Source organism: Schistocerca cancellata, chromosome 3 (genome assembly GCF_023864275.1).
Source record: "Schistocerca cancellata isolate TAMUIC-IGC-003103 chromosome 3, iqSchCanc2.1, whole genome shotgun sequence".
NCBI classification, from domain to species: domain Eukaryota; kingdom Metazoa; phylum Arthropoda; class Insecta; order Orthoptera; family Acrididae; genus Schistocerca; species Schistocerca cancellata.
In genome coordinates, this window is record NC_064628.1 from 563,247,007 (window position 1) to 563,269,388 (window position 22,382).

The 22,382-nt window shown below is 45.1% G+C and overlaps 1 protein-coding gene across 1 annotated transcript in view; it reads right to left on the reverse strand.

Annotated features, from left to right (window-relative positions):
• The window catches only part of LOC126175418 (acetylcholinesterase-like), a 131,840-nt gene that overhangs the window by 13,903 nt on the left and 95,555 nt on the right, over positions 1–22,382 (reverse strand). Inside the window, exon 9 of the mRNA XM_049922217.1 lies at positions 10,293–10,431. Within this exon, the coding sequence (XP_049778174.1) occupies positions 10,293–10,431 (139 nt within the window). The remainder of the gene's footprint in view (positions 1–10,292; positions 10,432–22,382) is intronic.

Genomic DNA, 22,382 nt, shown 5'->3' on the forward strand with positions numbered 1-22,382 from the left:
TTCATGTCCTCCTTGATCCATTTTGCTGCCTAGGTTGTATAATTCCTTAACTTCATCTACTTCTTGACCGTTAATCCTGATGTTAAGTTTCTCACTGTTCTCACTTCTGCTACTTCTCATTACTTTCGTGTTTCTTCGATTTACTCTCAATCCATATTCTGAACTCATTAAACTGTTCATTCCGTTCAGCAGGTCATGTAATTCTTCCTCACTTTCACTCAGGATACCAATGTTATCGCCGGCCGAAGTGGCCGTGCGGTTAAAGGCGCTGCAGTCTGGAACCGCAAGACCGCTACGGTCGCAGGTTCGAATCCTGCCTCGGGCATGGATGTTTGTGATGTCCTTAGGTTAGTTAGGTTTAACTAGTTCTAAGTTCTAGGGGACTAATGACCGCAGCAGTTGAGTCCCATAGTGCTCAGAGCCATTTGAACCATTTTCGAACCAATGTTATCGGCAAATCGTATCATTGATATCCAATCAACTTAAATTTTAATTCCACTGCTGAACCTTTCTCTTATTTCCATCACTGGTTCTTTTTTGTACAGATTGAATAGTAAGGGTGAAAGACTACATCCCTGTCTTACACCCTTTTTAATCCGAGCACTTTGTTCTTGGTCGCATATTGTACATATTGTACATTATAGATCTGCCCATATAGTTTACCTCAATTTTTCTCAAAATTTGTAACATCTTGCACCATTTTACATTGTCCAGCACTTTTTTCAGGGCCAGTGATCCTATGAACGTGTCTTGATTTTTCTTTAGCCTTGATTTCTTTATCAACCGCAACGTCAGAATTGCCTTTCTGATGCCTTTACCTTCCCTGAAGCCAAACTGATCGTCATCTATTACATCCCGATTTTCTTTTCCAATCTTCTTCATATTATTCTTCCAAGCAACTTAGATGCATGAGCTGTTAAGCTGTTTGCGCGATAATTCTCGCACTTGTCAGCTCCTGCAGTTTTCGGAATTTTGTGGATGATATTTTTCCAGAATTCATACGGTATTTCGCCAGACTCATACATTCTACACACCAATATGAATAGTTGTTTTGTTCCCACTTCCCATAATGACTTTAGAAATGCTAATGGGATGTTTCTGTCCTTTCTGGCTTATTTGATCTTAAATTCTGATTGTAATACTGGATCCCGTATCTCTTCTAAATCGACTCCTGCTTCTTCTTCTATCATATCTGATAAATCTTCCCTCTCATAGAGGCCTTTTCATTGTACTCTTTCCACCAATCCGCTCTCTCCTTTGCATTTAACAGTGGAATTCCTGTTCCTATTCCTATTCCTGTTAGCACGCTTGCTTTTAATTACAGAAGGTTTTTCCGACTTTCCTACCTTGAAAACCTTCAAAATTGAGGAGGCATTCTATGACAGAGGTAAAACACACTCTTAGCTCTCCGCCATGAGCCAAAAATGAGGTTAATTGTCTAGTCCTGTCATGAAGGACGTAACAGATACTAAGCTGATAAAAACACTTTTTTCGTTTTTTTTTTATCTGATGAGAGAATACTCGGAATGAAAATTGCCTGTGCCCTACTGTTGTACAGGATTTCCACAAGTAACGATACTTAGTGCTGTGAAAATATGTGTATATTCTGATTTATCCTGTCCTCGAAAGTAGCTCAAATAAAACGTAAGAACCTACACATTGTGTGAGAAATTCAAGGTGTGTCAACAAGATCTCCCTTTTGGATTGGTTGAACTGGATTTTTTACTGCGGTGTCAATATTGGGGGTTGAATTGCACTTAAAACTATGTGTCCAATCCGCACCTGCTTATCCAGCGGTGTGCTGCTGCTAGCAGCAGGAGTGAGCACAAGACTTCGATCAACTGGAAGGTGCGGCTTAGGCTCCAGCACTGGTGGGTACAACGAATGCTCCAACCTGTCGGCTCTTGGCCACACAGCAGGGACAAAGCCTGCTGGCAGCGCTCACGGCGCCCTCTGGATGGCTGATCAGCGAAGTAAGCAGTATGCTTTTCGAGCGGCGACAGAAGCTAACAAGTGTGTAGTGTGAGAAGATCAAATATGTTGAGTGTATGAGCAGGATGATTATTACCCCCATGTAAATTGATCGGTTGACAGTTTGGTGATCACGGCGACTGTCTCTCTGACTTGGATACCTGAAGATGTGCCGAGGTGGCCGACACAGGTGTGGGTCTCTAGTCTTCACCCGGCCGGTACGGCCGCGACTCCCTGGCAGCCACCACATGGTTCTCATCTCGTAGTTGAAGTGTGCGCCATCGGAAGTCTTTTTCGCTGGATATGTTTAGGGTGCAATGTGGAAATGTTGTTGTGGAGGAGGGTGCTTTTGTTCTCAAACGTTGGTGCATAAAGACTCCGATATACAGGGTGAGTCAGGAGGAAAGGTACATGCTTTGACTGGTGATACTACTGGTAATTATGAACAAAAAACTTCTAATAAACATGTGCCCTTTTCTTAACCGTCTCCGGGTAAACCAATGAAAACAGCTAGGAACGGGAAAGGTGCAGGTGACAGTAAATTAAGATACTGTTATGTTGTGGTTTGTTTAATTGTGTACTTTTCCTCACAGAAGATTTCAAACACACCGTTAACTTCAATGCACGTTGCTGCTCTTGTATACAGGTGTGTCGCCGATCGGAGCTCAGTTTTGCATATCTTACCTGGGCACAAGCATGTAAAATACGAGCGAGAAGTTCCTGTCTTGTGTCCACTCCGCGCTTGTATGGCTCTGAGCACTATGGGACTCAACAGCTTAGGTCATAAGTCCCCTAGAACTTAGAACTACTTAAACCTAACTAACCTAAGGACATCACACACACCCATGCCCGAGGCAGGATTCGAACCTGCGACCGTAGCAGTCCCGCGGTTCCGGACTGCAGCGCCAGAACCGCTAGACCACCGCGGCCGGCACTCCGCGCTTGTAGACGTCGCTCTTCAGCCACGCCCACAAACAGTAATCCAAGGGGGTAAGATCGGGTGACCTCGGTGGCCAAGCAGTGACTCGACGGGGACCGATCCAACGACCAGGATACGTTGTGTTGAGATATTGTGTCACTGGGCTTACGGAATGTGTGGGAGCTCCGTCATCCTGAAAGTACATACGAGCTCGTGTTGCCACAGGGATGTCCTCCACGTATTCTGGTAACACATTTTGAAGAAACTCAAGATACCGTGTCCCAGTAAGACGGTTATCTAAAACAACTGGACCGATGAGTTGGTCATCAATAATACCGCACCACACATTGACTGAGGAACGTCGTTGAAAATTCGTTTCCACAGTAGCGTGAACCGTGACGAAATGTCACGGTTGGTTCTCTGCGTTTCCTCTTTGTGTGTAGCGTGTTCCTTTTAAAATTCTCGCATCTCGCTCTGTTGTTTTCTTGTCCCAGCCAGAGGACGCTGTGGCGTTGCTGCGGCCGGCTGCCTGCCGTGTTTGCGGGAGAGCGTCGGTCTGGAGGAGGAACTCTAATTGCGGACGTCTGGGAGCGTACAGGAGGCCAAGCCGTTTTGTTGATGTTTTGAGTGACTCGTGTGTCAGATGTGATGGATGGTTAAGACTGTGATAGCAGCCAATGTTACTGTCTTCGTCGCAGACGGATCAAAGTGAATGAGGTCTGGTTGTCCATTGAAACTCCTATCCTACGGACGTCGTCGGACTTAAAATAACACGTTTTGACCATTATTTTGCGTTATTTGCAAGCAACTGGGCATTTCGGCGTCTACAGTAATTGGGCGAAGATTATTTGTTTCGTCAGTGTGTAAATTACTGAGCAAGAAGCAGTTTATTTAATGTTCATCTTATGCTCGTGTTCTGCGTGTGCTGTTTGCGAGTGTAAACGTGACTCTCACCTTTGTCTGCTGATTTTGAGGGCATCGTCAAATACTGGATCCAAGTAGTGACTTTCAATTAATTAGCTGGATTCTTCCCTTTCCTCGTCACGACGTGTGTTAAATGGCAAAGTAGAATTGTAGACCTTAACTTACTACCTCATTTGCGTGGCTTCAGTAACAGACTTGTGGTAAACAAAGGTATTTAAGTATGTTGTTTTAAAATATTATCTGAAATGTGTCAGCCGGCCGGGGGTTGCCGAGTGATTCTAGGCGCTACAGTCTGAAACCGCGCGACCGCTACGGTCGCAGGTTCGAATCCTGCCTCGGGCATGGATGCGTGTGATGCCCTTAGGTCAGTTAGGTTTAAGTAGTTCTAAGTTCTAGGGGACTGAGGACCGCAACAGTTAAGTCCCATAGTGCTCAGAGCCATTTGAACCATTTTTGAAATGTGTCAGTGATCATGTTGCGCTAGTTGATTCTGGGGTATGAACGGATGTGTTGGCACGTCTGCCGTGTAAGGGAATCCTGCTAGTTTTGGTTACCTTCTGACCAGGGTCCTTGCTCGACGGTTGCCTTTAATTACGTCGCTAACCTGGTTAGCGTTTGTTGTGGCTAGTTTAATCACTGCTCAGTAGCCCAACACAGTTTGTCGGCCATCAGAAGCCGTGTATGTGTTATTTATTCCATTATTCTAGTCAATCTATAAGCATGCTGTTCTTAATTTGTTACTATAGGTAGCCATTAGGTTGCCATTTTTTGGGTGTTTAGATGGAGTGCGGCTCCTTTGAGTATAGATTTGTCAATTTCCAATTTATTGTTTTTCCACCAGTTTTCAATTGTGCTTATGCGAGTATATATATGGGTGGAAACTAAATTTTTTTTATTACTATTGAGCTGTACTTAATGTCATATTGTAAAGAATGGAATTTAATTCATTTTAATGTTCTAGTCAATGTGTAAACTTGCTAATTATTTTCTCTTTACATGGAATGTACCTGCCTTGATGTTATAAGTGACTGTTTCATAACCAGTTCTTTAACGCGCCTACGCGCATATTTATATTTATGAGAGAACTTAAAAGTGCGTTGCACTGTTGAACTTTAACTAGAGTGCAGAAAACGGAATCAGGTTTTTATTATTGTTCTAGTGCTATTATCTGTCAAGTGTAACACGCGACATTTTCTTGGTCTGTTGTCAAGTGTTACAATAAATGCAAATTATAGTGAAGCGATGCGCTATTTCAGCTGTTCGCGTGATTCCCTATCTCGGCATTGGTTAATATAAACTCACAATGTTTCATTGTTTAAATATTGGAGGGAGGTGCGTGTGTCCCATAGCGTGCACATTTTCATTTGCCAATACATGAGAGTTGCGCCTATTGTTGATTCCGTTGCGGATAAATATTGACTCATCAGTGAACAGAATACGTGGAATTCTTGCCGGGCGGCAGCATCTCCTTCATGCAGATGTTGTACACTCTCCCGACGAAAGGGATACAGACCGTGCTCTTATACTGTGCGCATCATTCATGTTTGTGGAATACCAAGTTGGGCAGCAATTCTTCTGCAACTAGTAGTAGGGTTGCGTTCCACTACTTGAAGAATGTTCTCAAGTTCATTAAGAGTTTGTTGTATGGGACGTTCAGAAACAATATTTGCGTTGGGAAGCGTACAACGCTCACGTAGTCCGTGAAACATCCTGCTAAACACCCTGCTATCTGGCACTCTGCGGTTCGGAAATCCTTGTTGGTATACTGGCGCAGCAGCTCTGGAATTCCCATTGGACAAACCATAGAAAACACCATGTCAGCATACTCTACATGTGTGACGATCCGTGGAATTTTCACTGCACAAAACTGTATTCGTTGTACACGTAACAACACTGTTGTACCGTGCCTTACAAGCACCGTTGGACTGAGACTTGAGGTAAACAACTGCACCATGCGCAAGTGAACTGCCTACTAACACGGTTAGTAAGGACGACGCTACACGTTTCCCGTTCACAGTCGTTTTCATTGGTTTACCCGGAAACGGTTAACAAAAGGGCAGGTGTTTATTAGGAGTTTTTTGTTCAGAATCACCACTAGTATCACCCCTCGAAGCATGTACCTTTCCTCGTGACTCGCCCCGTATTTAGCGCTACGATCTATTTTTGGCAGAAATTTAATTACTTGATTTGCAAAATGTTTGTATGTGATTCTCAAGCATTTAATTTTTTTTTTTTTTTTTTTTTAAGAAGAATCTTCGTAAGGTGGTGGTGAGTGATGAAGGTAAACTGTTTGACTCCTGTACATTGTTAAACAATTAATATGATTGGGTAGTGCAAATGAACTATTTCCTCCCATTGTTGATATCACAATTCGCTAGCTCTCCCATTGTGCCCATTATTAGCCAATAGGAACACAGTATTCTGAGGAGGAATGAAAACATTTGTCTGCGTATTTGGACATATTGGTCCATACATGTAATTTGGAAATTTGTGGTAATTTCTATGGGATCAAACTGCTGAAGTCATCGGTCCCTAGGCTTAAACACTTCTTAATCTAAATTAAACTAAGTTACAGTAAGGACAACGCACACATCCATGCCCGAGGGACGATTCGAACATCTGATGGGGGGAGCCGTGCAAACCGTGGCAAGGCGCCTTAGTCCGCACGGCTTCCCCGTGTGGCTCCTTGCATGTTTTTGCACAAATTGGTAGTAACTACTTGAAAGAGACAGAGACAGGAAGCGAATCAGGAATTTCCCAATCAAAGGAATGCCACCACCTACTCATTGTTCACAGGCTGCAAGAAAAAAATGGAGTTCTGTCAGGTGGGTAGGCACGTCAGCTTGGCGTACAGATTTGAGGTGCAGGTGCCACAACAGGAAGTAGTCACTTGAAAGAGAGCGGAAATTCAAGGGACAGCAACTTTCATTCTAAAATCTGTGGTATTTAGTACTGTGATCTGTAATTAGGGCATTGGGTGGCTTCAATTAGCATAACAACAGGTTAAGAAGAGAGGTAAAATTTGTTCCTGAAAGCATGCTGGACCTTGAATGTGGGCAACTTGCACGAATAAAATTGCTCAGAACCTGCTTTGTCCCAATACTCGTAAGTTGCAAGTACTACTCTGAGATGAAAAAATCTGGCACTGGAGAGGAATTCTTGGTGGGCTGCACCAAACCAGTCAGAAGACTGATGACTAAGACAACAACGATTCAAAACTGGCAATCCACATTGACTGTCAACCTTCTGTTTCAGGTACTACAGAAGCTTGATTTAGAAAATTCTATCGTCTTTTTTTCCTAAGATGCTGAAAATGTTATTTAATTTTTATGGAACAATTTTTTATTCTTTTTAAACATGCCATGATGTTCTGATTCTCTTTCAATACCTGTAACACTATTTTTAATTTCCTTGTTCACAGCAAAATCTATCCCCAAATTTCCCCCTTACTCTTATGCACTTCTTGTAGCTTATACCTATTAATTTCAATATCTTATTGTACTTATGATAACCCTTCTATATTCTACTTTGATTAAATTTCGCTGTGGTTCCAGCTCTACCAACTTATGTGCACAACCTAAAGCACTATAAGTTACTGTACCTCAATAAAAGGTAATACAAACAGTTATGTTTTCGCTCCAATCATTTGTATGTTGACCACATGGTACCAGAGTTCTAATGTCTCCAGTCAATATCGTCGTTTGGTATTCGGCTACCCACTGTGTCACTCATGACGCATTTAGTCGAGAGAGTAGCAGATGTAGTTAAGTATCCTCGCCCAAATTAATGGAAGGCACCTCATACAGCCCACAAACATATTACGTGTTGCTTCATTGGTTTACGGGCGTCGCGTCGGATAATGTTGTGGAAGCTGCACAGTATTTCGACAAGACAGTTAGTTGGTCGTCATCTCCATGTGCCTACTAAAGTGTTGCCGCAATGGCTCGCCAATACATACGCTGACTCGCTAGAAAAGTGCAGGCGCCAAGGGGTGCGGCTATAACGTCATCGTAAAGGAATCGTAGAGCACGGCGACATCCAGTGCCTCCTGTAGGAAAAACAGGCCACGGTCTTCGCATTCGCGACGAGGGAAAAACATGTTCACATTCGCAGCCCAGCGCGCTCGCGGTCAGAGTGTTGGCGCCCAGTTTAAGTGTGCGGACTTTTGATTCTCCGTCTGCGGTGAGTCGGATTCATTTGTCTCCAGCCGAAGATGCCTTAGTACCGCCAGCACTGTTTCCCATGCCTTGGTGAGTTAAAACCCCGTGTCTTAATTCTCTGGCTTGCCCAGTCTGGTGTGACGTCTATGTTCTGCGTATCCATCCTTAAGAGTACGACACGTCTGGCCGATGCAGGATTTCCCACACTGACAGGAGACTTTACATATCCTTGGTCTCCTTAAATGTTCAAATGTGTGTGAAATCTTATGGGACTTAACTGCTAAGGTCATCAGTCCCTAAGCTTACACACTACTTAACCTAAATTATCCTAAGGACAAACACACACACCCATGCCCAAGGGAGGACTCGAACCTCCGCCGGAACCAGCCTGGTCTCCTTAGATCTAGGTTGTCTTAACAGAACCCAGCAAAGTCTGCACCCGCGCTGGAGGACGGAAGACACATTTTGTTACATGTACCAACATACGGTACAAAAACCATCCCCGTGGACTTCTTATCTTCTGACTGTTCTTGAGCTTTAGGGTGTACAAATTAAAATGCATTCCGGATCTGTTTATCCAAGTGTCCGTTTAGTGGAAACACAGAGCGAAGATGGCTAAGCCCTGCTGATAAGCTCCCTGCATTTGAGATAATTCTGGCCCTACGAACAAGAGTCCGTAACATGCCACACTGCGTTGAGATGGGTGACGGCAGCTCGTAGCTTATAGATATAGGTCAGTGTGAATCTGTCTACGAAACACACTCTGACCCAGGGAACCATCTTCTCTTCTGCAGACCAAGGCATCTAGGAACGGGAGATCTCCATTTTTCTCCACTTCCAAGGTGAAGCAAATGCTGGGATGGAGGAAGTTAAGGTGTTCCAGAAATGTAGGAAGCGTTGCTTCTCCGTGTGGCCAAACTACAAAAGTGTTGTGCACATATCTCCAGAAACATTTAGGCTTCAACGCCGCTGACTGAAGTGCTTTTTCCCCGAAGTCTTCCATAAAAAGGTTAGCCACTATGGGGGACAAAGGGCTACCCATAGCAACACCGTCAGTCTGCTCAAAATATTGTTCATTAAATAAAAAATGTGTCGAGGTACGCACATGTTTGAATAGATGTATGATGTCCTCCTCCAACGTATTTCCAGTAAATTGTAATGGATCCACCAAAGGTACTCGTGTGAACAAAGAGACCACATCGAAACTCTCAAACAAGTCAGCTGGTTCTAGATGCTTCATTAAAGAAGCAGTCTAAATACGTATAAGTAACGACCTAATCAATAGAGGCACGGGATTTCAACTCAGCAAGGCATGGGAACTAACAGTGGCGGTATTAAGGCATCTTCGGCCGCAGGTGAACGAATCAGAGTCACAGCAGACGGAGAATGAAAGTCCGCACCCAAAAAATTGCTCTGGGCACTATGGGACTTGACATCTGAGGTCATCAGTCCCCTACAACTTAGAGCTACTTAAACCTAACTAACCTAAGGACATCACACACACCCATGCCCGAGGCAGGATTCGAACCTGCGACGTAGCGGTCGCCCGGTTCCAGACTGTAGCACCTAGAACCGCTCGGCAACCCCGGCCGGTTCCGCACACTTAAACGGGGCGCCAACACACTGCCGGAGTGCGCGTTGCGCCGTTACTTATGGGCCGCGCTTTTCCCGCGTCGCGAATGCGAAGATCGTGGCCCGTTTCTCCGACAGGGGGCACTGGATTTCGTTGTACTCTATGTTTCGTCTACGATGACGTTATAGCCCCACACCTTGACGCCTACGCTTATCTAATGTATCAGCGTATATTTTGGCGAGCCATTGCAGCAACACGTCAATAAGTACCTGAAGATGACGAGCAGATGTCTCGTCGAAATATTGTGCAGCTTCCACATTATCCGACATGACACCCGTGGACCAATGAAGCAGTTACTAAGTCGGGAAAGCACATATTACGTGTTCCTTATATAGCACACGGGAAAAGTGTCTTGAGAAAGACATCCGGCTTACTACATGCGAAGAGATGCAGCTATGCTTCCTAGGGTTGAACTAATTCATTTTAAGACTTCAGTGAATGAGGTTACCACTCATTTTAAAGGTATTGTTGCGAGTGCAAGGCAACAAGTAGAGTAACTCAGTATGGATGACTTTGTTTAGCAAATAAATTAACTTTCACAACTGGAATAAAGTCAATTACTTTCCCAACCCATCACCCTTCATTAGTAATCTCATATAGTTTCGAGGCCGTGAGTCCTAGCTGGTTGTAATATTTGATTTTATTTAGGTCCTGAATCTGTTTTGAATGTGGAATATAAACATACCCATATCTCGCGAAGTTGGTCCAGAGGCGCAGAATGTTTCTTCGTACTTGATCCTCTTCTGATTTAGGATCCAGGTTATAACTAATGTCCAGATCTGTCCGCAGGAAGAGAAACTGTAGTTCACCGCTATGTCCAACTCCTGCAACAGAAACAAGCATACGCTTTCTTGTCACATATGAAAATTTTGCGTTTGAGAGCGCCCATCGACTTGACGTATAAAACAAGCACGCAGTTACGAGGGGCGTTTGAAAAGTCCGTGCGAAGTCCTAGAGATGGTACCACTGGCGCGTATCGAGGTCATGTTTAGTTAGTAGCATCTTTGGAAAGAACGCACACCAAGTTTCTGCCATATTGGTCAATTTCTAGGTGTGTGGCATTCGTGTTAATCAATGAAGTCGAGTGATTGTCAAAAAATGAACGAAAAAGAATTTAGCATGGTGATTAAACATCACTTTATGAAAGGCAAAACGCCTCAGGAGACTAAAGAGAAGCTTGATAAACATTACAGTGACTCTGCACCTTCGATCAGAACAGTTTATAAGTGGTTTCAAAATTTTCGGAGTGGCCATACGGGCACAAGTGATGCTGAACGTTCTGGACGACCTGTGAGGGTTACGACTCCAGAAATCATTGATAAAATCCATGATATGGTGATGGATGAGAGAAAGGTTAAGGTGCGTGAGATTGCTAGTGCTGTTGGCATCTCGAATTAACGGGTACATAATATTTTGCATAAACATTTGGAAATGAGAAACCTATCCGCAATATGGGTTCCGCGATTGCTCACGTTTGACCAAAAACGGAATCGTGTGAATTGTTGCAAGGATGGTTTGCAGCTGTTCAGGAAGAATCCGCAGGATTAAAGCGTCGCTTCGTCATTATGGATGAAACATGGATACATTATATACTCCTGAGACCAAACAACAATCTAGACAATGGATTACGAAGGGAGAATCTGCACCAAAAAAGGCGAAGGCCATTCCTTCGGCTGGAAAGGTTATGGCGACTGTCTTTTGGGATTCGCAAAGGATAATCCTCATCGACTATCTGGAAAAGGGTAAAACTATTACAGGTGCATATTATTCATCGTTATTGGACCGTTTGAAAACCGATATGCAAGAAAAACGCCGGCGATTGGATCGCAAAAAGCCCTTTTCCATCACGACAATGCACCAGCACATACCTCAGCAGTTGTGGTCGCAAAATTATTGGAAATAGGGTTCCAATTCGTTTCAGATCCCCCCTATTCTCCAGACTTGGCTCCCTCGGACTACTGTTTGTTCCCCAATATGAAGAAATGGCTGGCGGGACAAAGGTTTTATTCGAATGAGGAGGTGATTGCAGCAACTAATAGCTATTTTGCAGACTTGGTCAATTCCTATTATTCGGATGGGAATGACAAATTAGAACAAAGTTCGACGAAGTGTATAAGTCTAAAAGGAGACTATGTCAAAAAATAAAAAATGTTTACCCCAAACACGGACTTTTCAAACGCCCCTCATATAAGACTATGGAATGGGTAGTTGGCACTTATGAAAATACATTAATTCAACTTGTTGCCCTAAGTATACTCCCTTTAACTATGTTTAGTTTGGGTGAATGGTGTTATGTATAAGAGGCGATCAAAATGCTTCCTTTTAAGTAAATTTGGAAATTTGTGGTTAGGTCTTATGGATCCAAACTGCTGAGATCATCGGTCCCTAAGCTTACGCACTACTTAATCTAACTTAAACTAACCTACGCTAAGGACAACACACACACCCATGCCCGAGGGAGGACTCGAAGCCGGCCGTTGTGACCGAGCGGTTGTAGGCGCTTCAGTACGGAACCGCGCAGCTGCTACAGTCGCAGATTCTAATCCTGCCTCGGGCGTGGATGTGTGTGCTGTCCTTAGGTTAGTTAGGTTTAAGTTGTTCTAAGTCTAGGGGACTGATAACCTCAGATGTTAAGTCCCATAGTGCTTAGAGCCCTTTGAACCATTTTTGAGGATTCGAACCTCCGACGGGGGTAGCCGCGCGGACCGTGGTAAGACGCCCGAGACCGCGCGGCTACCCCCCCCCCTCCCCCCCCCCCCCACGGCTTCGTTTTAAGAACGTTGCTGCAGCGCACAGACAACGTAGCTCACTTCTGATGCGGGTATATAAACACCGACATCTAGGCAAGAGATCAGTGTGGCACTCGTGTCTTTCCGACGTGTGTGCGGTAAATGCGGAAACATGACCTATGGAGACGTTATTATCAAACGCATCCGAACAGGACCAACGTGCTGTTATTCTTTTCTTGGCTGCCGAAAGACAAACACCGGTAGACACCCACGGGAGAAAGAAGAATGTGCATGGGGCAGTACATCTGCTGAAAACCACGATTGTGGAATGGTTCTACAAGGATTGTTGCTGCTTCATGACAATGCACTTACCCGTATTGCAACTGTCATAATGCAGAAGTAATGCAAACTCAAGTGGGAGACAAACGAGCACACGTCCTGTCGTCTTGATGTCTCCCCATGTGATTGCCACGCCTTCAATCCCCTAAAAAAGACCCTTTAAAGATCGACGATTTCTCTCGGTCAAGGATGTGCAGCAGGCAGTTAAGGTTCCGTTACGCAACTGGACAAGATGTTTTGCCAAACAACTATCTTCAATCTGGTGCGTCGGTGGGATGATTGCCTCCACGCTCATTGCGATTTTGCCTGGTTAGCGTACCTCTTCTGGACTGTGCGGCCTTCGAAGGAAAACATTTTGATCGCCCATCATATGTATATCGCACAACAGTGACATCTGCTGGAAGGATGAAAAACGATATGCAGCTTCATAATGATTTGTATAATCAGTGTTTCGAATGACACGATGCCATTCTCCCTATTTTTCGGCCTTGTGCTGATCTACGTAAATATCACAACACTTGTTTTCCATTTCTAGGTTTTGTCCGCTATAATTTTCCCCCTCTGCTTTTCTTTCGAATTTTAAAAACCGTACGTTACTCTATCGTGTTTATTCTTATGGTAAGAGTTTTCTATAGACATTTTCCCGTCACTATGATTTTTTCGTGCCTCTTCACTGTTTTCCTCTCTGTCCACTTAATTTTTAACATTCTTTAGCAGCACCTTCGATTTGCAGTGATCTACAGCAGAACCCAGAGTTCAACGAAACAATGGCGTAACGCGGAAAGCATCACACAAATACGCAAGGTAGTGAAGCACCCAAGATGCGGCCGCTTTCGTTTAGCTCAGTGAGTGGCTGGCGACGCCCACGCTGCACACCGCCGGCAGCCCTAGGCTTATTTGTCTACACAGTTGCAAGCTGGACAGGGCATGGTCTGCCGCAGTAAATTTTCATGCTGCAAAGAAGAAGAAGGGGAAGTTCTAAGGAATTCTGTACTAAGACATTCGTTTTCGGGAATTTATTCATCGATTCCAAATCAATATTTGACACCACTGGGTATCTTTTACAGAAAAAAAATGTGTTCTTTGCTTGCGCCAGAATATTTACGATGCCTTCCTTGCTTCGATACTCCTGTTTTATTCGTTTCCCAGATACATTAACCTCATCACATTTTATTACTACCGCGTCACTGTCAATGTCTGGATAACGCAATCCACAGTGTTCCTCTGTAATGCTCATCATGTACTTTCTGTGCAAACTATTTTTTCCAATCCATTCTTCTTTCGTTTTGGTTTCAATGGAACTGTCTTCCGCAAAAACACTGAAATGGTAGTCTATCTGTCTGCTGTGCAGTTGTATCTCATTCCCGAAAATCAGGGTTGATTTTCGTAAACGGTTGGCCATGGTTTTAGAACACGTAACCGACACGTGAGTGACGGCCCCTGGAAGTAAACAATAGCAAGTGCGAGCGGAAACAACAGCACGTCCGCACTGCAGGGCTGCGAAAGCCGGACTGTACGCTGACCGCGCAGCTACCAAGGCGGACAAAATCCTCTTCAATGACCATCCGCCACGATCACTCAACACGAAGTTCCACCCGTGTTGTGATTTAGTAGATTATGTGTTGTCCCTTTTCCTCTGTGCGATGTACATCTTCGTTAAACACCTCTTGATATAACAAGCAATTTCACTTGCTTGATAAGGAATGACCCACCATAGGAACACCAACATTCCGTCCAAGGTCAGCTGAGTACATTAGAGGGACGAACAGGTGTAGCCATTAACACAGACGCCACTTAGCAAAACCGCATGGGGGCAGCTAAGATTAACATTTGGCAAGTGATCCAGTAACTAACATCCAATGACCGTAAAGCAGTTGTCATCGAAGGGGAAAGTGGCAATAGTAGAGAGACACAAGAGGAGGAAAGCAAGATTGGGTTAGACATCAGGAAAACGTATTAGGATGGCTTAGTTGCCTACAATGCAGAATCTCCAATGGCATCGCTTCCAGTACATGTTGACTTGTGTGCGCAGTTACTAACTGAGCTGTTACAAAGAGCACAGAACATTTATGCCCCTAAGAAAATAGTAAAAAGTCAGGATACAATGCTCTGGAGACCAGAACTTTATCAAGAAGAAGAGCTTATCAATGAGCTTTAGGGAAGTCAGAGAGCATTGCGAGGCTCCATGAACACAGGACAATTAACATGCGCTGCAAAACACTGCTTCAGAAAACTAAAAAGTACACTGGGGTTAGTTTCTGTGAAGGCAACTGCAATTCGACATATGGGGGAGGGCAGATAAACTGTTGACTGAGAAGTGTAAGGAACCTACTGTTACGTCTATAGTTCATAAAGAGGAGGGCTCAATGACCTGGAAAGAGGAAAAACTTGCTATCGCAATTTCCGAGACCAAAATTGAAAAGTCACTAGGTCTGGATGGCGTTTACCGTCAGGTCGTGCGAAAGGTAGGTCCACTGCTAGTGCCATATTTGGCAGCATTACTGAACGAGGCGTTGCGAAATGGTAGGATTCTGGCGATATGGAAAATAGCTAGAGCAGTAGTGATTAAGAAGGGAAAGGATAAAGATCTGGTATCGCCGAAAAACCTAAGACCCAGTTGCCTGTTAAACGTCTTGGCCAAAGTTCAGGAGCATCTGCTGTGTGACCAGTTGCAGGGAGCTCTCGGGCCTAAATCAGTGTCCATAAGGATACAGAAAAGGGAAGCGAATACATGAAGCGGTTATCAGAGCTCTTCATATTGCAGAAAATTCAACAGCGAAGTATGCAGTCTCACTTATGAATGACATAACATGCGCATTCGATAATGTTTGCTGACCTGCGACATTTTCATGTCTCTGAGATGTCGGTGCACCAAATGTCTGTACTAGAGCTTTGTTGATTATTGTAGCGGACGTAGCGTCCAGTGGATTGTAAGACAGAGCAAGGCAATCAAAAAGGTTACCAAAGACTGTCCTCAAGACTCTGTAAGTGGCCCATTGTTCTGGCATCGTAGTACTGAACTCCAGTCACATCCGTTAGACGGGGCAGATGCTATTGAAAGTGTTGTTGCACACGCAAGTGACATCCTAGAAGCTGTGTCTGCAGACTCCAGGACGAGACTTGATGAAAAGACGAATGGTGTGCTTCCTCAGGTGCAGCACTGGTGCAAGGGCAACTAACTGACTGTATCTTTTCATTAAAAAATATACGTACTTCTAAAGAGAAGACTTTCTCTTGCCAGAGATCCCTCCCTGACGCTTGACGGAATCCCTGTAAAGTGCAGCACTGTTTGCGGGCATTTAGGCATTCTTCTAGACCTGAAAAGGAACTTTCTAGAACACGTAAAATCTGTCACTCAGAAAGTGGCTAAAATAATGCACCTACGGAGCTTTGGCTAAAATAATTTTCTGTGTTGGTACTTCTGACTATAAATTACTGCTCATGTGGTGCGGTCATATTATACAGCTGTCTTCAACGCCATTGTTGGCTTCGCTGCTAGCGTGTGGGCAGCTACAAAAAATTACCACACGAATTCAGCGGAGCTTACTTCAGAGGCTTACCAGTGTCTTTCGCCCTACACCTGTCGAAGGATTACTAGTGATTCTCGGGATACGTCCGATGGATATTGTGGTACGTTACACGGCAGCGCTGTATTGGTTGGGGGGTGGACAATATGATCGTATGTACAAGATCACAGGAACTCGTATTACTGATAAAAGACATTTACGAGACTGGTAGTTAGATGTACGACGTCTGACTGGGACACCAGAAGCAATGCAAGGCGGGTTTACAATATTCCCAAGCATGAGAAACTGGTTCAAACTACGTGACATCGCCCCTACTCCAGACATGGTGCACCTGTTAACAGGTCACGGCCCATATCCCGAATATTTGCATCGAGTGGGATGTAGTAAAACACTAATCTGCATATGTGGAGAGGATGACTCCGCCGATCATGTCGTTTCCAGTTGTCCCTTTTCTCAGGACGAGACAGACTGTAGACATTTTGACTGGATTTTCAAACAATTGTAAGTGACCAAAGCTTGTGGACTACAATTAATACGATTGCACGTAGAATATTTAAAGAGCAGCTGCTTAACTTTCAGCCTTTAAGATGAAGTGCACGCTCTGGATATCAAAATAACGTCAACAGATCACGAGAAGTTCATATATGCTGCGGCACCCACACACGCACACACCAGTGTGGGCAATGTACAATAACGTAACAACAATAGGTTTAGAAGTAGGTTTAGTAGTAGTACTTAGTGGGCAAACCTCAAGTTATTCCAAATGTGCCAGCAACATATCTAGTAACATAGGTCGAAGCTATTCACTTGGAACTTGAGTAAATTCTTTTTATTTTATGTTTTTTAATTCATTCTTATTTTCAATTTTCTGTTTGTTAAAATGGTTGCTGTTAAGATAATTTTTACTACATACAAAACATAAACCACTGTATGTCACCATGATTATTGAACAAGCACAATCTATTTAGGGTTTCCAGATTAAAAATTCGTGGCAATATACTGAAATTGAGATTCATTTATCTCCGAAGTAATGCACTCAAAACTACACACAAAACCGTTCTTACTGTGACTGACACGACGTGTTGAGGACATTGCACAGCTTACCATTCGTTATCAAATACAGCAGCGCAACATGTCAGCTTAGCAAGCATCTGCATTTGTTTTCAAGCATGTTCAAATGGTTCAAATGGCTCTGAGCACTACGGGACTTAACTTCAGAGGTTATCAGTCCCCTAGAACTTAGAACTAATAAACCTAACTAACCTAAGAACATCACACACATCCATGCCCGAGGTAGGTTCGTACCTGCGACCGTAGCGGACGCGCGGTTCCAGACCGTAGCGTCTAGAACCACTCGGCCACTTTGGCCGGCTTCAAGCATGTATTCCCATGTTTTTTAACAGCCTCTGAAGAAAGTCGTTTACAACTAAGGTCCTGAATTTAGTAGGATAACACGTCAGGGGAAAAAACTATGAAGTGTAGGAACACATTGAAGAAAAGAAAGGAGAAAGCAACGTAGAGGGAAATGAAGGAGTGCTGTATTAAAGAGACGGTAAGAACTGAAGTCATCATATGTTCCTAGTCGGTCAGCTGGGAGATAAAAAAAAATCTGTGATCATTTATAACAACTTTGGATTAAAAAATATAACGTATAGTAGCAGATTACTACCACTAATGTTTCATTTTCGAATGGCTGAAGTACGACAGCCAACCCAAGACCTGTTTCGGGTGCGGCAAAGAAGGCTGTCTCAGGTCTGAGTGTCTTCAGCGACGCATAATGCAACTGCCGGCCGCTACTGTGTCGCCTCCGACTCCGAGATGGTTCTACCGATCACCTACGCATCGGCGCTCTCATCTCCTCCCGCCGACCATCATCCGTCGGACCACGTACCGGTGAGCCTTAGAGCTGCTACGGATACCGCCGTGGTCGCCGCATCACGCTCACATCCTGACGCTACTCCGGCGCCACTGCCGACAGCAACGACTTCCGATCCCCTCCCAGCCGACGATAGGGGCGTCCCTTCACTTATAGCACATATAGTCCCCGCGACGGCCTTCCTCCCAGACTGCCGCGACTCCCTCCCGTCTCCCGACACAGAGAGACGGACACGCAAACAACGTTCGCCTAAAAGGCGCAAGAGGAGGCGCCGCACGGCCTCGGAACGAGGCAGCTCACCCCCTGACACTCCAGAGGTTGTCTAACCCGAAGTGGCGTCAGAGAACGTGCACGACGACGACAAGAATAACGACAACGTGACGCCAGCTCTGGCTCTGGCTGTGTCAGTACCTATTCTGCCGACTCGCCCGCGTGCACCTGAAACAATGGACTCCACCGGTATGACTACCGCTGAGACGCCCTCCACTCCTACGGACGAGGTGGAACAACGATAGCGTCCTCGATGGCGTGGAGTAACGACGTCGACGGTGGCCCGAAGCACACACTGGGGACAGAGTTACCAGAGACAGAAACCTGGTTACGTCGATGATAACGCCGTCAGGTGTCGTACGGTACAGCTCGCCACTGCCTCGCCCTTCTTCACCCTCCGCTGATGGAGTTCCTCTCCACAGTGGGGCACGATTCCAGATATACCGAATAGCAACAACATTAGACCCCGTGTGAAAATTCAACTTGTTCGAGAGATGATATGGGCATTGGACGTCGACATTGCACTACTACAGGAAGTCCACTTGGCCACACTTCCGGAAGTCGCCGGATATAACACTTTTCCTTTTCCTAGCGACTAGCTATTTGGAGTTGGTGCAGCCATCTACGTCCGAGAGGTCGTTCCGGTCGCTAATATCATCTACCTTCCGTCCAACAGAGGCATGCCAGTCACTGTCATGGGGACTGTATTGTCAACATTTACGCTCCATCAGACTCCACCCACAGACGCGACAGAGCGCACTTCTGTTGCAGAACAAATCGCCCCTTTATTTCTTGGGCACTGTGGTCACTACTTGCTGGTAGTTGTGTCCTGCAACCTGAAGATCATATGCCCCACTACAACACTTGTCAAAAGCTGCACCTTGTCGTCTATGTTCTGTTGCTCCGCGACACTTCGGAAGTTCGCCATGGTGACGCACCTGGACATACCTACCAAACGAGTCACTCCGCGAGTCGCCTTGACGGGATTTATGCCTCACACCTGCACTCCAAGGTGCATAACTTTGGCCCTTGGCGTTTTCGGACCACTATGCCTACATCTGCAATATTCTCCTCCAGCAACAAGTGGTCTGCCGCAGTCGTGCATCGTGCAAGCTAAACACCTCCCACCTCAATGTCTTCCAACGTGTTACCTAGACATGGGTCACCTGTGAACGTCGTTTACCTAATTACTGCATAACCTTCACTTGGTGGCTGGAATGTGCCAAACCTGCTATTCACGTTGACTCAATATGGCAAGGAAGTAACTGCATAAGGCCGGCATACTACCGACTACTTCTACATCATTCTTCGCGACCCTGACGCCTAGCCACCCACACTTGAAGCTCATAAGGAACGCAGCAGGACTAAGGCACAAATTGTAACGCTGACGCGCCATAGACTGCCAGGGGCAATGGCGCGGACCCGATGTAGAGATTTGGAGGAACAGGAACAAGACAGCACGCGTCATATCGCCCCTGGTAGGAAACACCGACGACAACGACTCGTCACCGAGATCTACACCTGTTGCGCCCAACACGTCACTTTCCGGGCCCAAATATTCAATGTCTTTGTAGACCACTACAGCACAATGCACAAGGAGAAGACTACCAACAACCACGCTGAGGAGACTGGGTTATCAGACATCACTCGCACCCTCGCCGGCGATGAGGCGGATGAGCTGATGGAGCCAGTTATGTGCGACTAAGTCCACGATGTACTCAACGAAGGAGCTTTGAATAAGTCACCTGGTGTCGACGGCTTGCAACTAGAACCTTATCGCGCCTTCTTTCCACAAACGGCGTCGAAGTGGACGACAATGTTTCTTGAGCTGTTGACGATGGGGAACGGCGTACCGCCATCCTTTGTCATGTAAATTATTATATCTATCCACAAACCGACCCTGGGGGTGATGACAGCACATTACGGTCCCCTGACTCTGCTTAAAATAGACTATAAAATTTTTACACTACCCCTGGTGACTCTTTGCTGCAAGATACTGTCTAGAATTCTATTCTCAGAACAGATAACTCCGGGTAGCTCAGTTAATATACGAGTACAGACAGCCACAGAAGAATGTCGTGATTTACTTGGACTGGCAGCGGCGTGCAGACTCTGAACCACGGTGGTTGCCATTGATTTTGACAGTTCATTCGACAACGTGCGTTTTCTGTTCTCAGTAAAGAGCCAAATGGATTTTCCAACCCCTTTTATCAATACCATCCGGCGCCTGTACAGCAGCGCCAAATCAGATCAATGGCCGTGTGGTGGGACCAGTAACATCCGGTGTTCCAATAGGCAGGGTTGCCCACTTTCGACACTACTCTGTACCATAGCACTGGAGCCCCTCACTGGGAGCCTGACAACCCACCTTTCTGGTCTCACTTTGCGACAGCACACTTTTCAGTGTCATGCGTATGCAACGACCTCCTCTTCTTAGTCCACTAACGGAATGAAACACATATGGTTCCTAATTTGATATCAATGTACGGAACTGCAGTGGGCAGTAACATGAATGTGCAAAATCCTCGTCGATGTCTATTGGACGTGGCCTCTAACACGACGACTTAGCACCTCTCCCATGTATACAGAAACTACGGTACTTGATATCATCTTCACCCCAACCGTACGCCACTCCGCTGCCATCAATATTCGGCGCACTCTCCAAATTATCTGCAGGCAGTGCGACAAAATCTCCTCCACTGACTGGATTCCTTACAACGCGTCAAATATCTCAATCAACATGTGGCGTCCATAACGGTCCACATCGAGCAGGTACTCCCATTGTCATCAACTATTGGACGCAGCCTCTAGGCCGCGTTCGGACACATTCTTACGGCTGGTATGCTCTTTAAGGTCTGCTGTGAAACATTCACCCTTCCCCCACGGGCAGGGGGCCTCGACCTTGTCAATGTGTGAGTCCGAGCGGCGTCTTTGTGCACGTGCCTTCCTCGAACCAAAGAATTCTTCACCCTACTGCTTCGTTACATATCCACAACAACGTCTAACTCAAACATCCATCGATGCGGTGGTCCTCAGTTTGGCGCCATGTCCACCAGCGTTTCCTTCCATATAGCGTCCAGGCAGCATGGTAAATGTCGCATGTGGTAAATTCGCCACAAATCAACGTCTTCATGCAATCGGACTGTTGGACACTCCGCTTTGTTCAATTTCCCACCTCGTGGATGACGATGCCCACCACCTGATTTGTGCTGCCACCACAGACGTCTGCAAACTGGGTCGACAGTTCGTTGCCTGCTACCTCAGCGTCCAGCGGACACAATTGAACCATGGACTTTTATTCATTCTGAGGATACTTATTTCCCCGCCACCATAAATCAAGTTATTGTGTGGATCAAAGGGTGGACGATCACCTACCTATATAATGATGGCGATAAAACACGCCTTGACTTCTTGCAGTTTTTATTTCTGCTCTCTGAATTTCAATTCCTACTCCACATTTTTCTTTAGTTTCCTTTACTGCTTGCTCCATGACAGCTTGAACATCAGGGATAGGCTAAAAGCCTGTCTCACTCCTTTCTCAACCAGTATTTCCCTTTCATGCCCCTCAGTTGGTGTAAGTGCCGTCTGGTTTCTGTACAAGTTCTAAATAGTCTTTCGCTCCCTATATTTACCCCTGATACCTTCAGAATTCCAAAGACAGTATTCCAAAGCCACACTTGAGTGCACTATATTTATTGTAATATTCACACACTAACTATTTTAATGAAAACAAACAAAAGTGAAGTTATAATACAGCAAAATTGAATAGTGAGGGTAGTTTGTGAGCGATACCTTGCAATACCTCAATATGAGCCTCACTAATACAACCATTGAACCAATATTTCCGAAATTACTTCCTGACACGTGTACTATTTCAATAATAAATGAAAAGCACCAGTTTGCTTTTGTTCTACAATATTACTTTTACTGTGTTAACCAGTTTTCGGCTTATAAGGCCATCTTCAGATATTTACTGAGTATTGTCACCAAAGAAGATACAATGTTTGTAAACAACATTGGAAGAGAAGTTACAC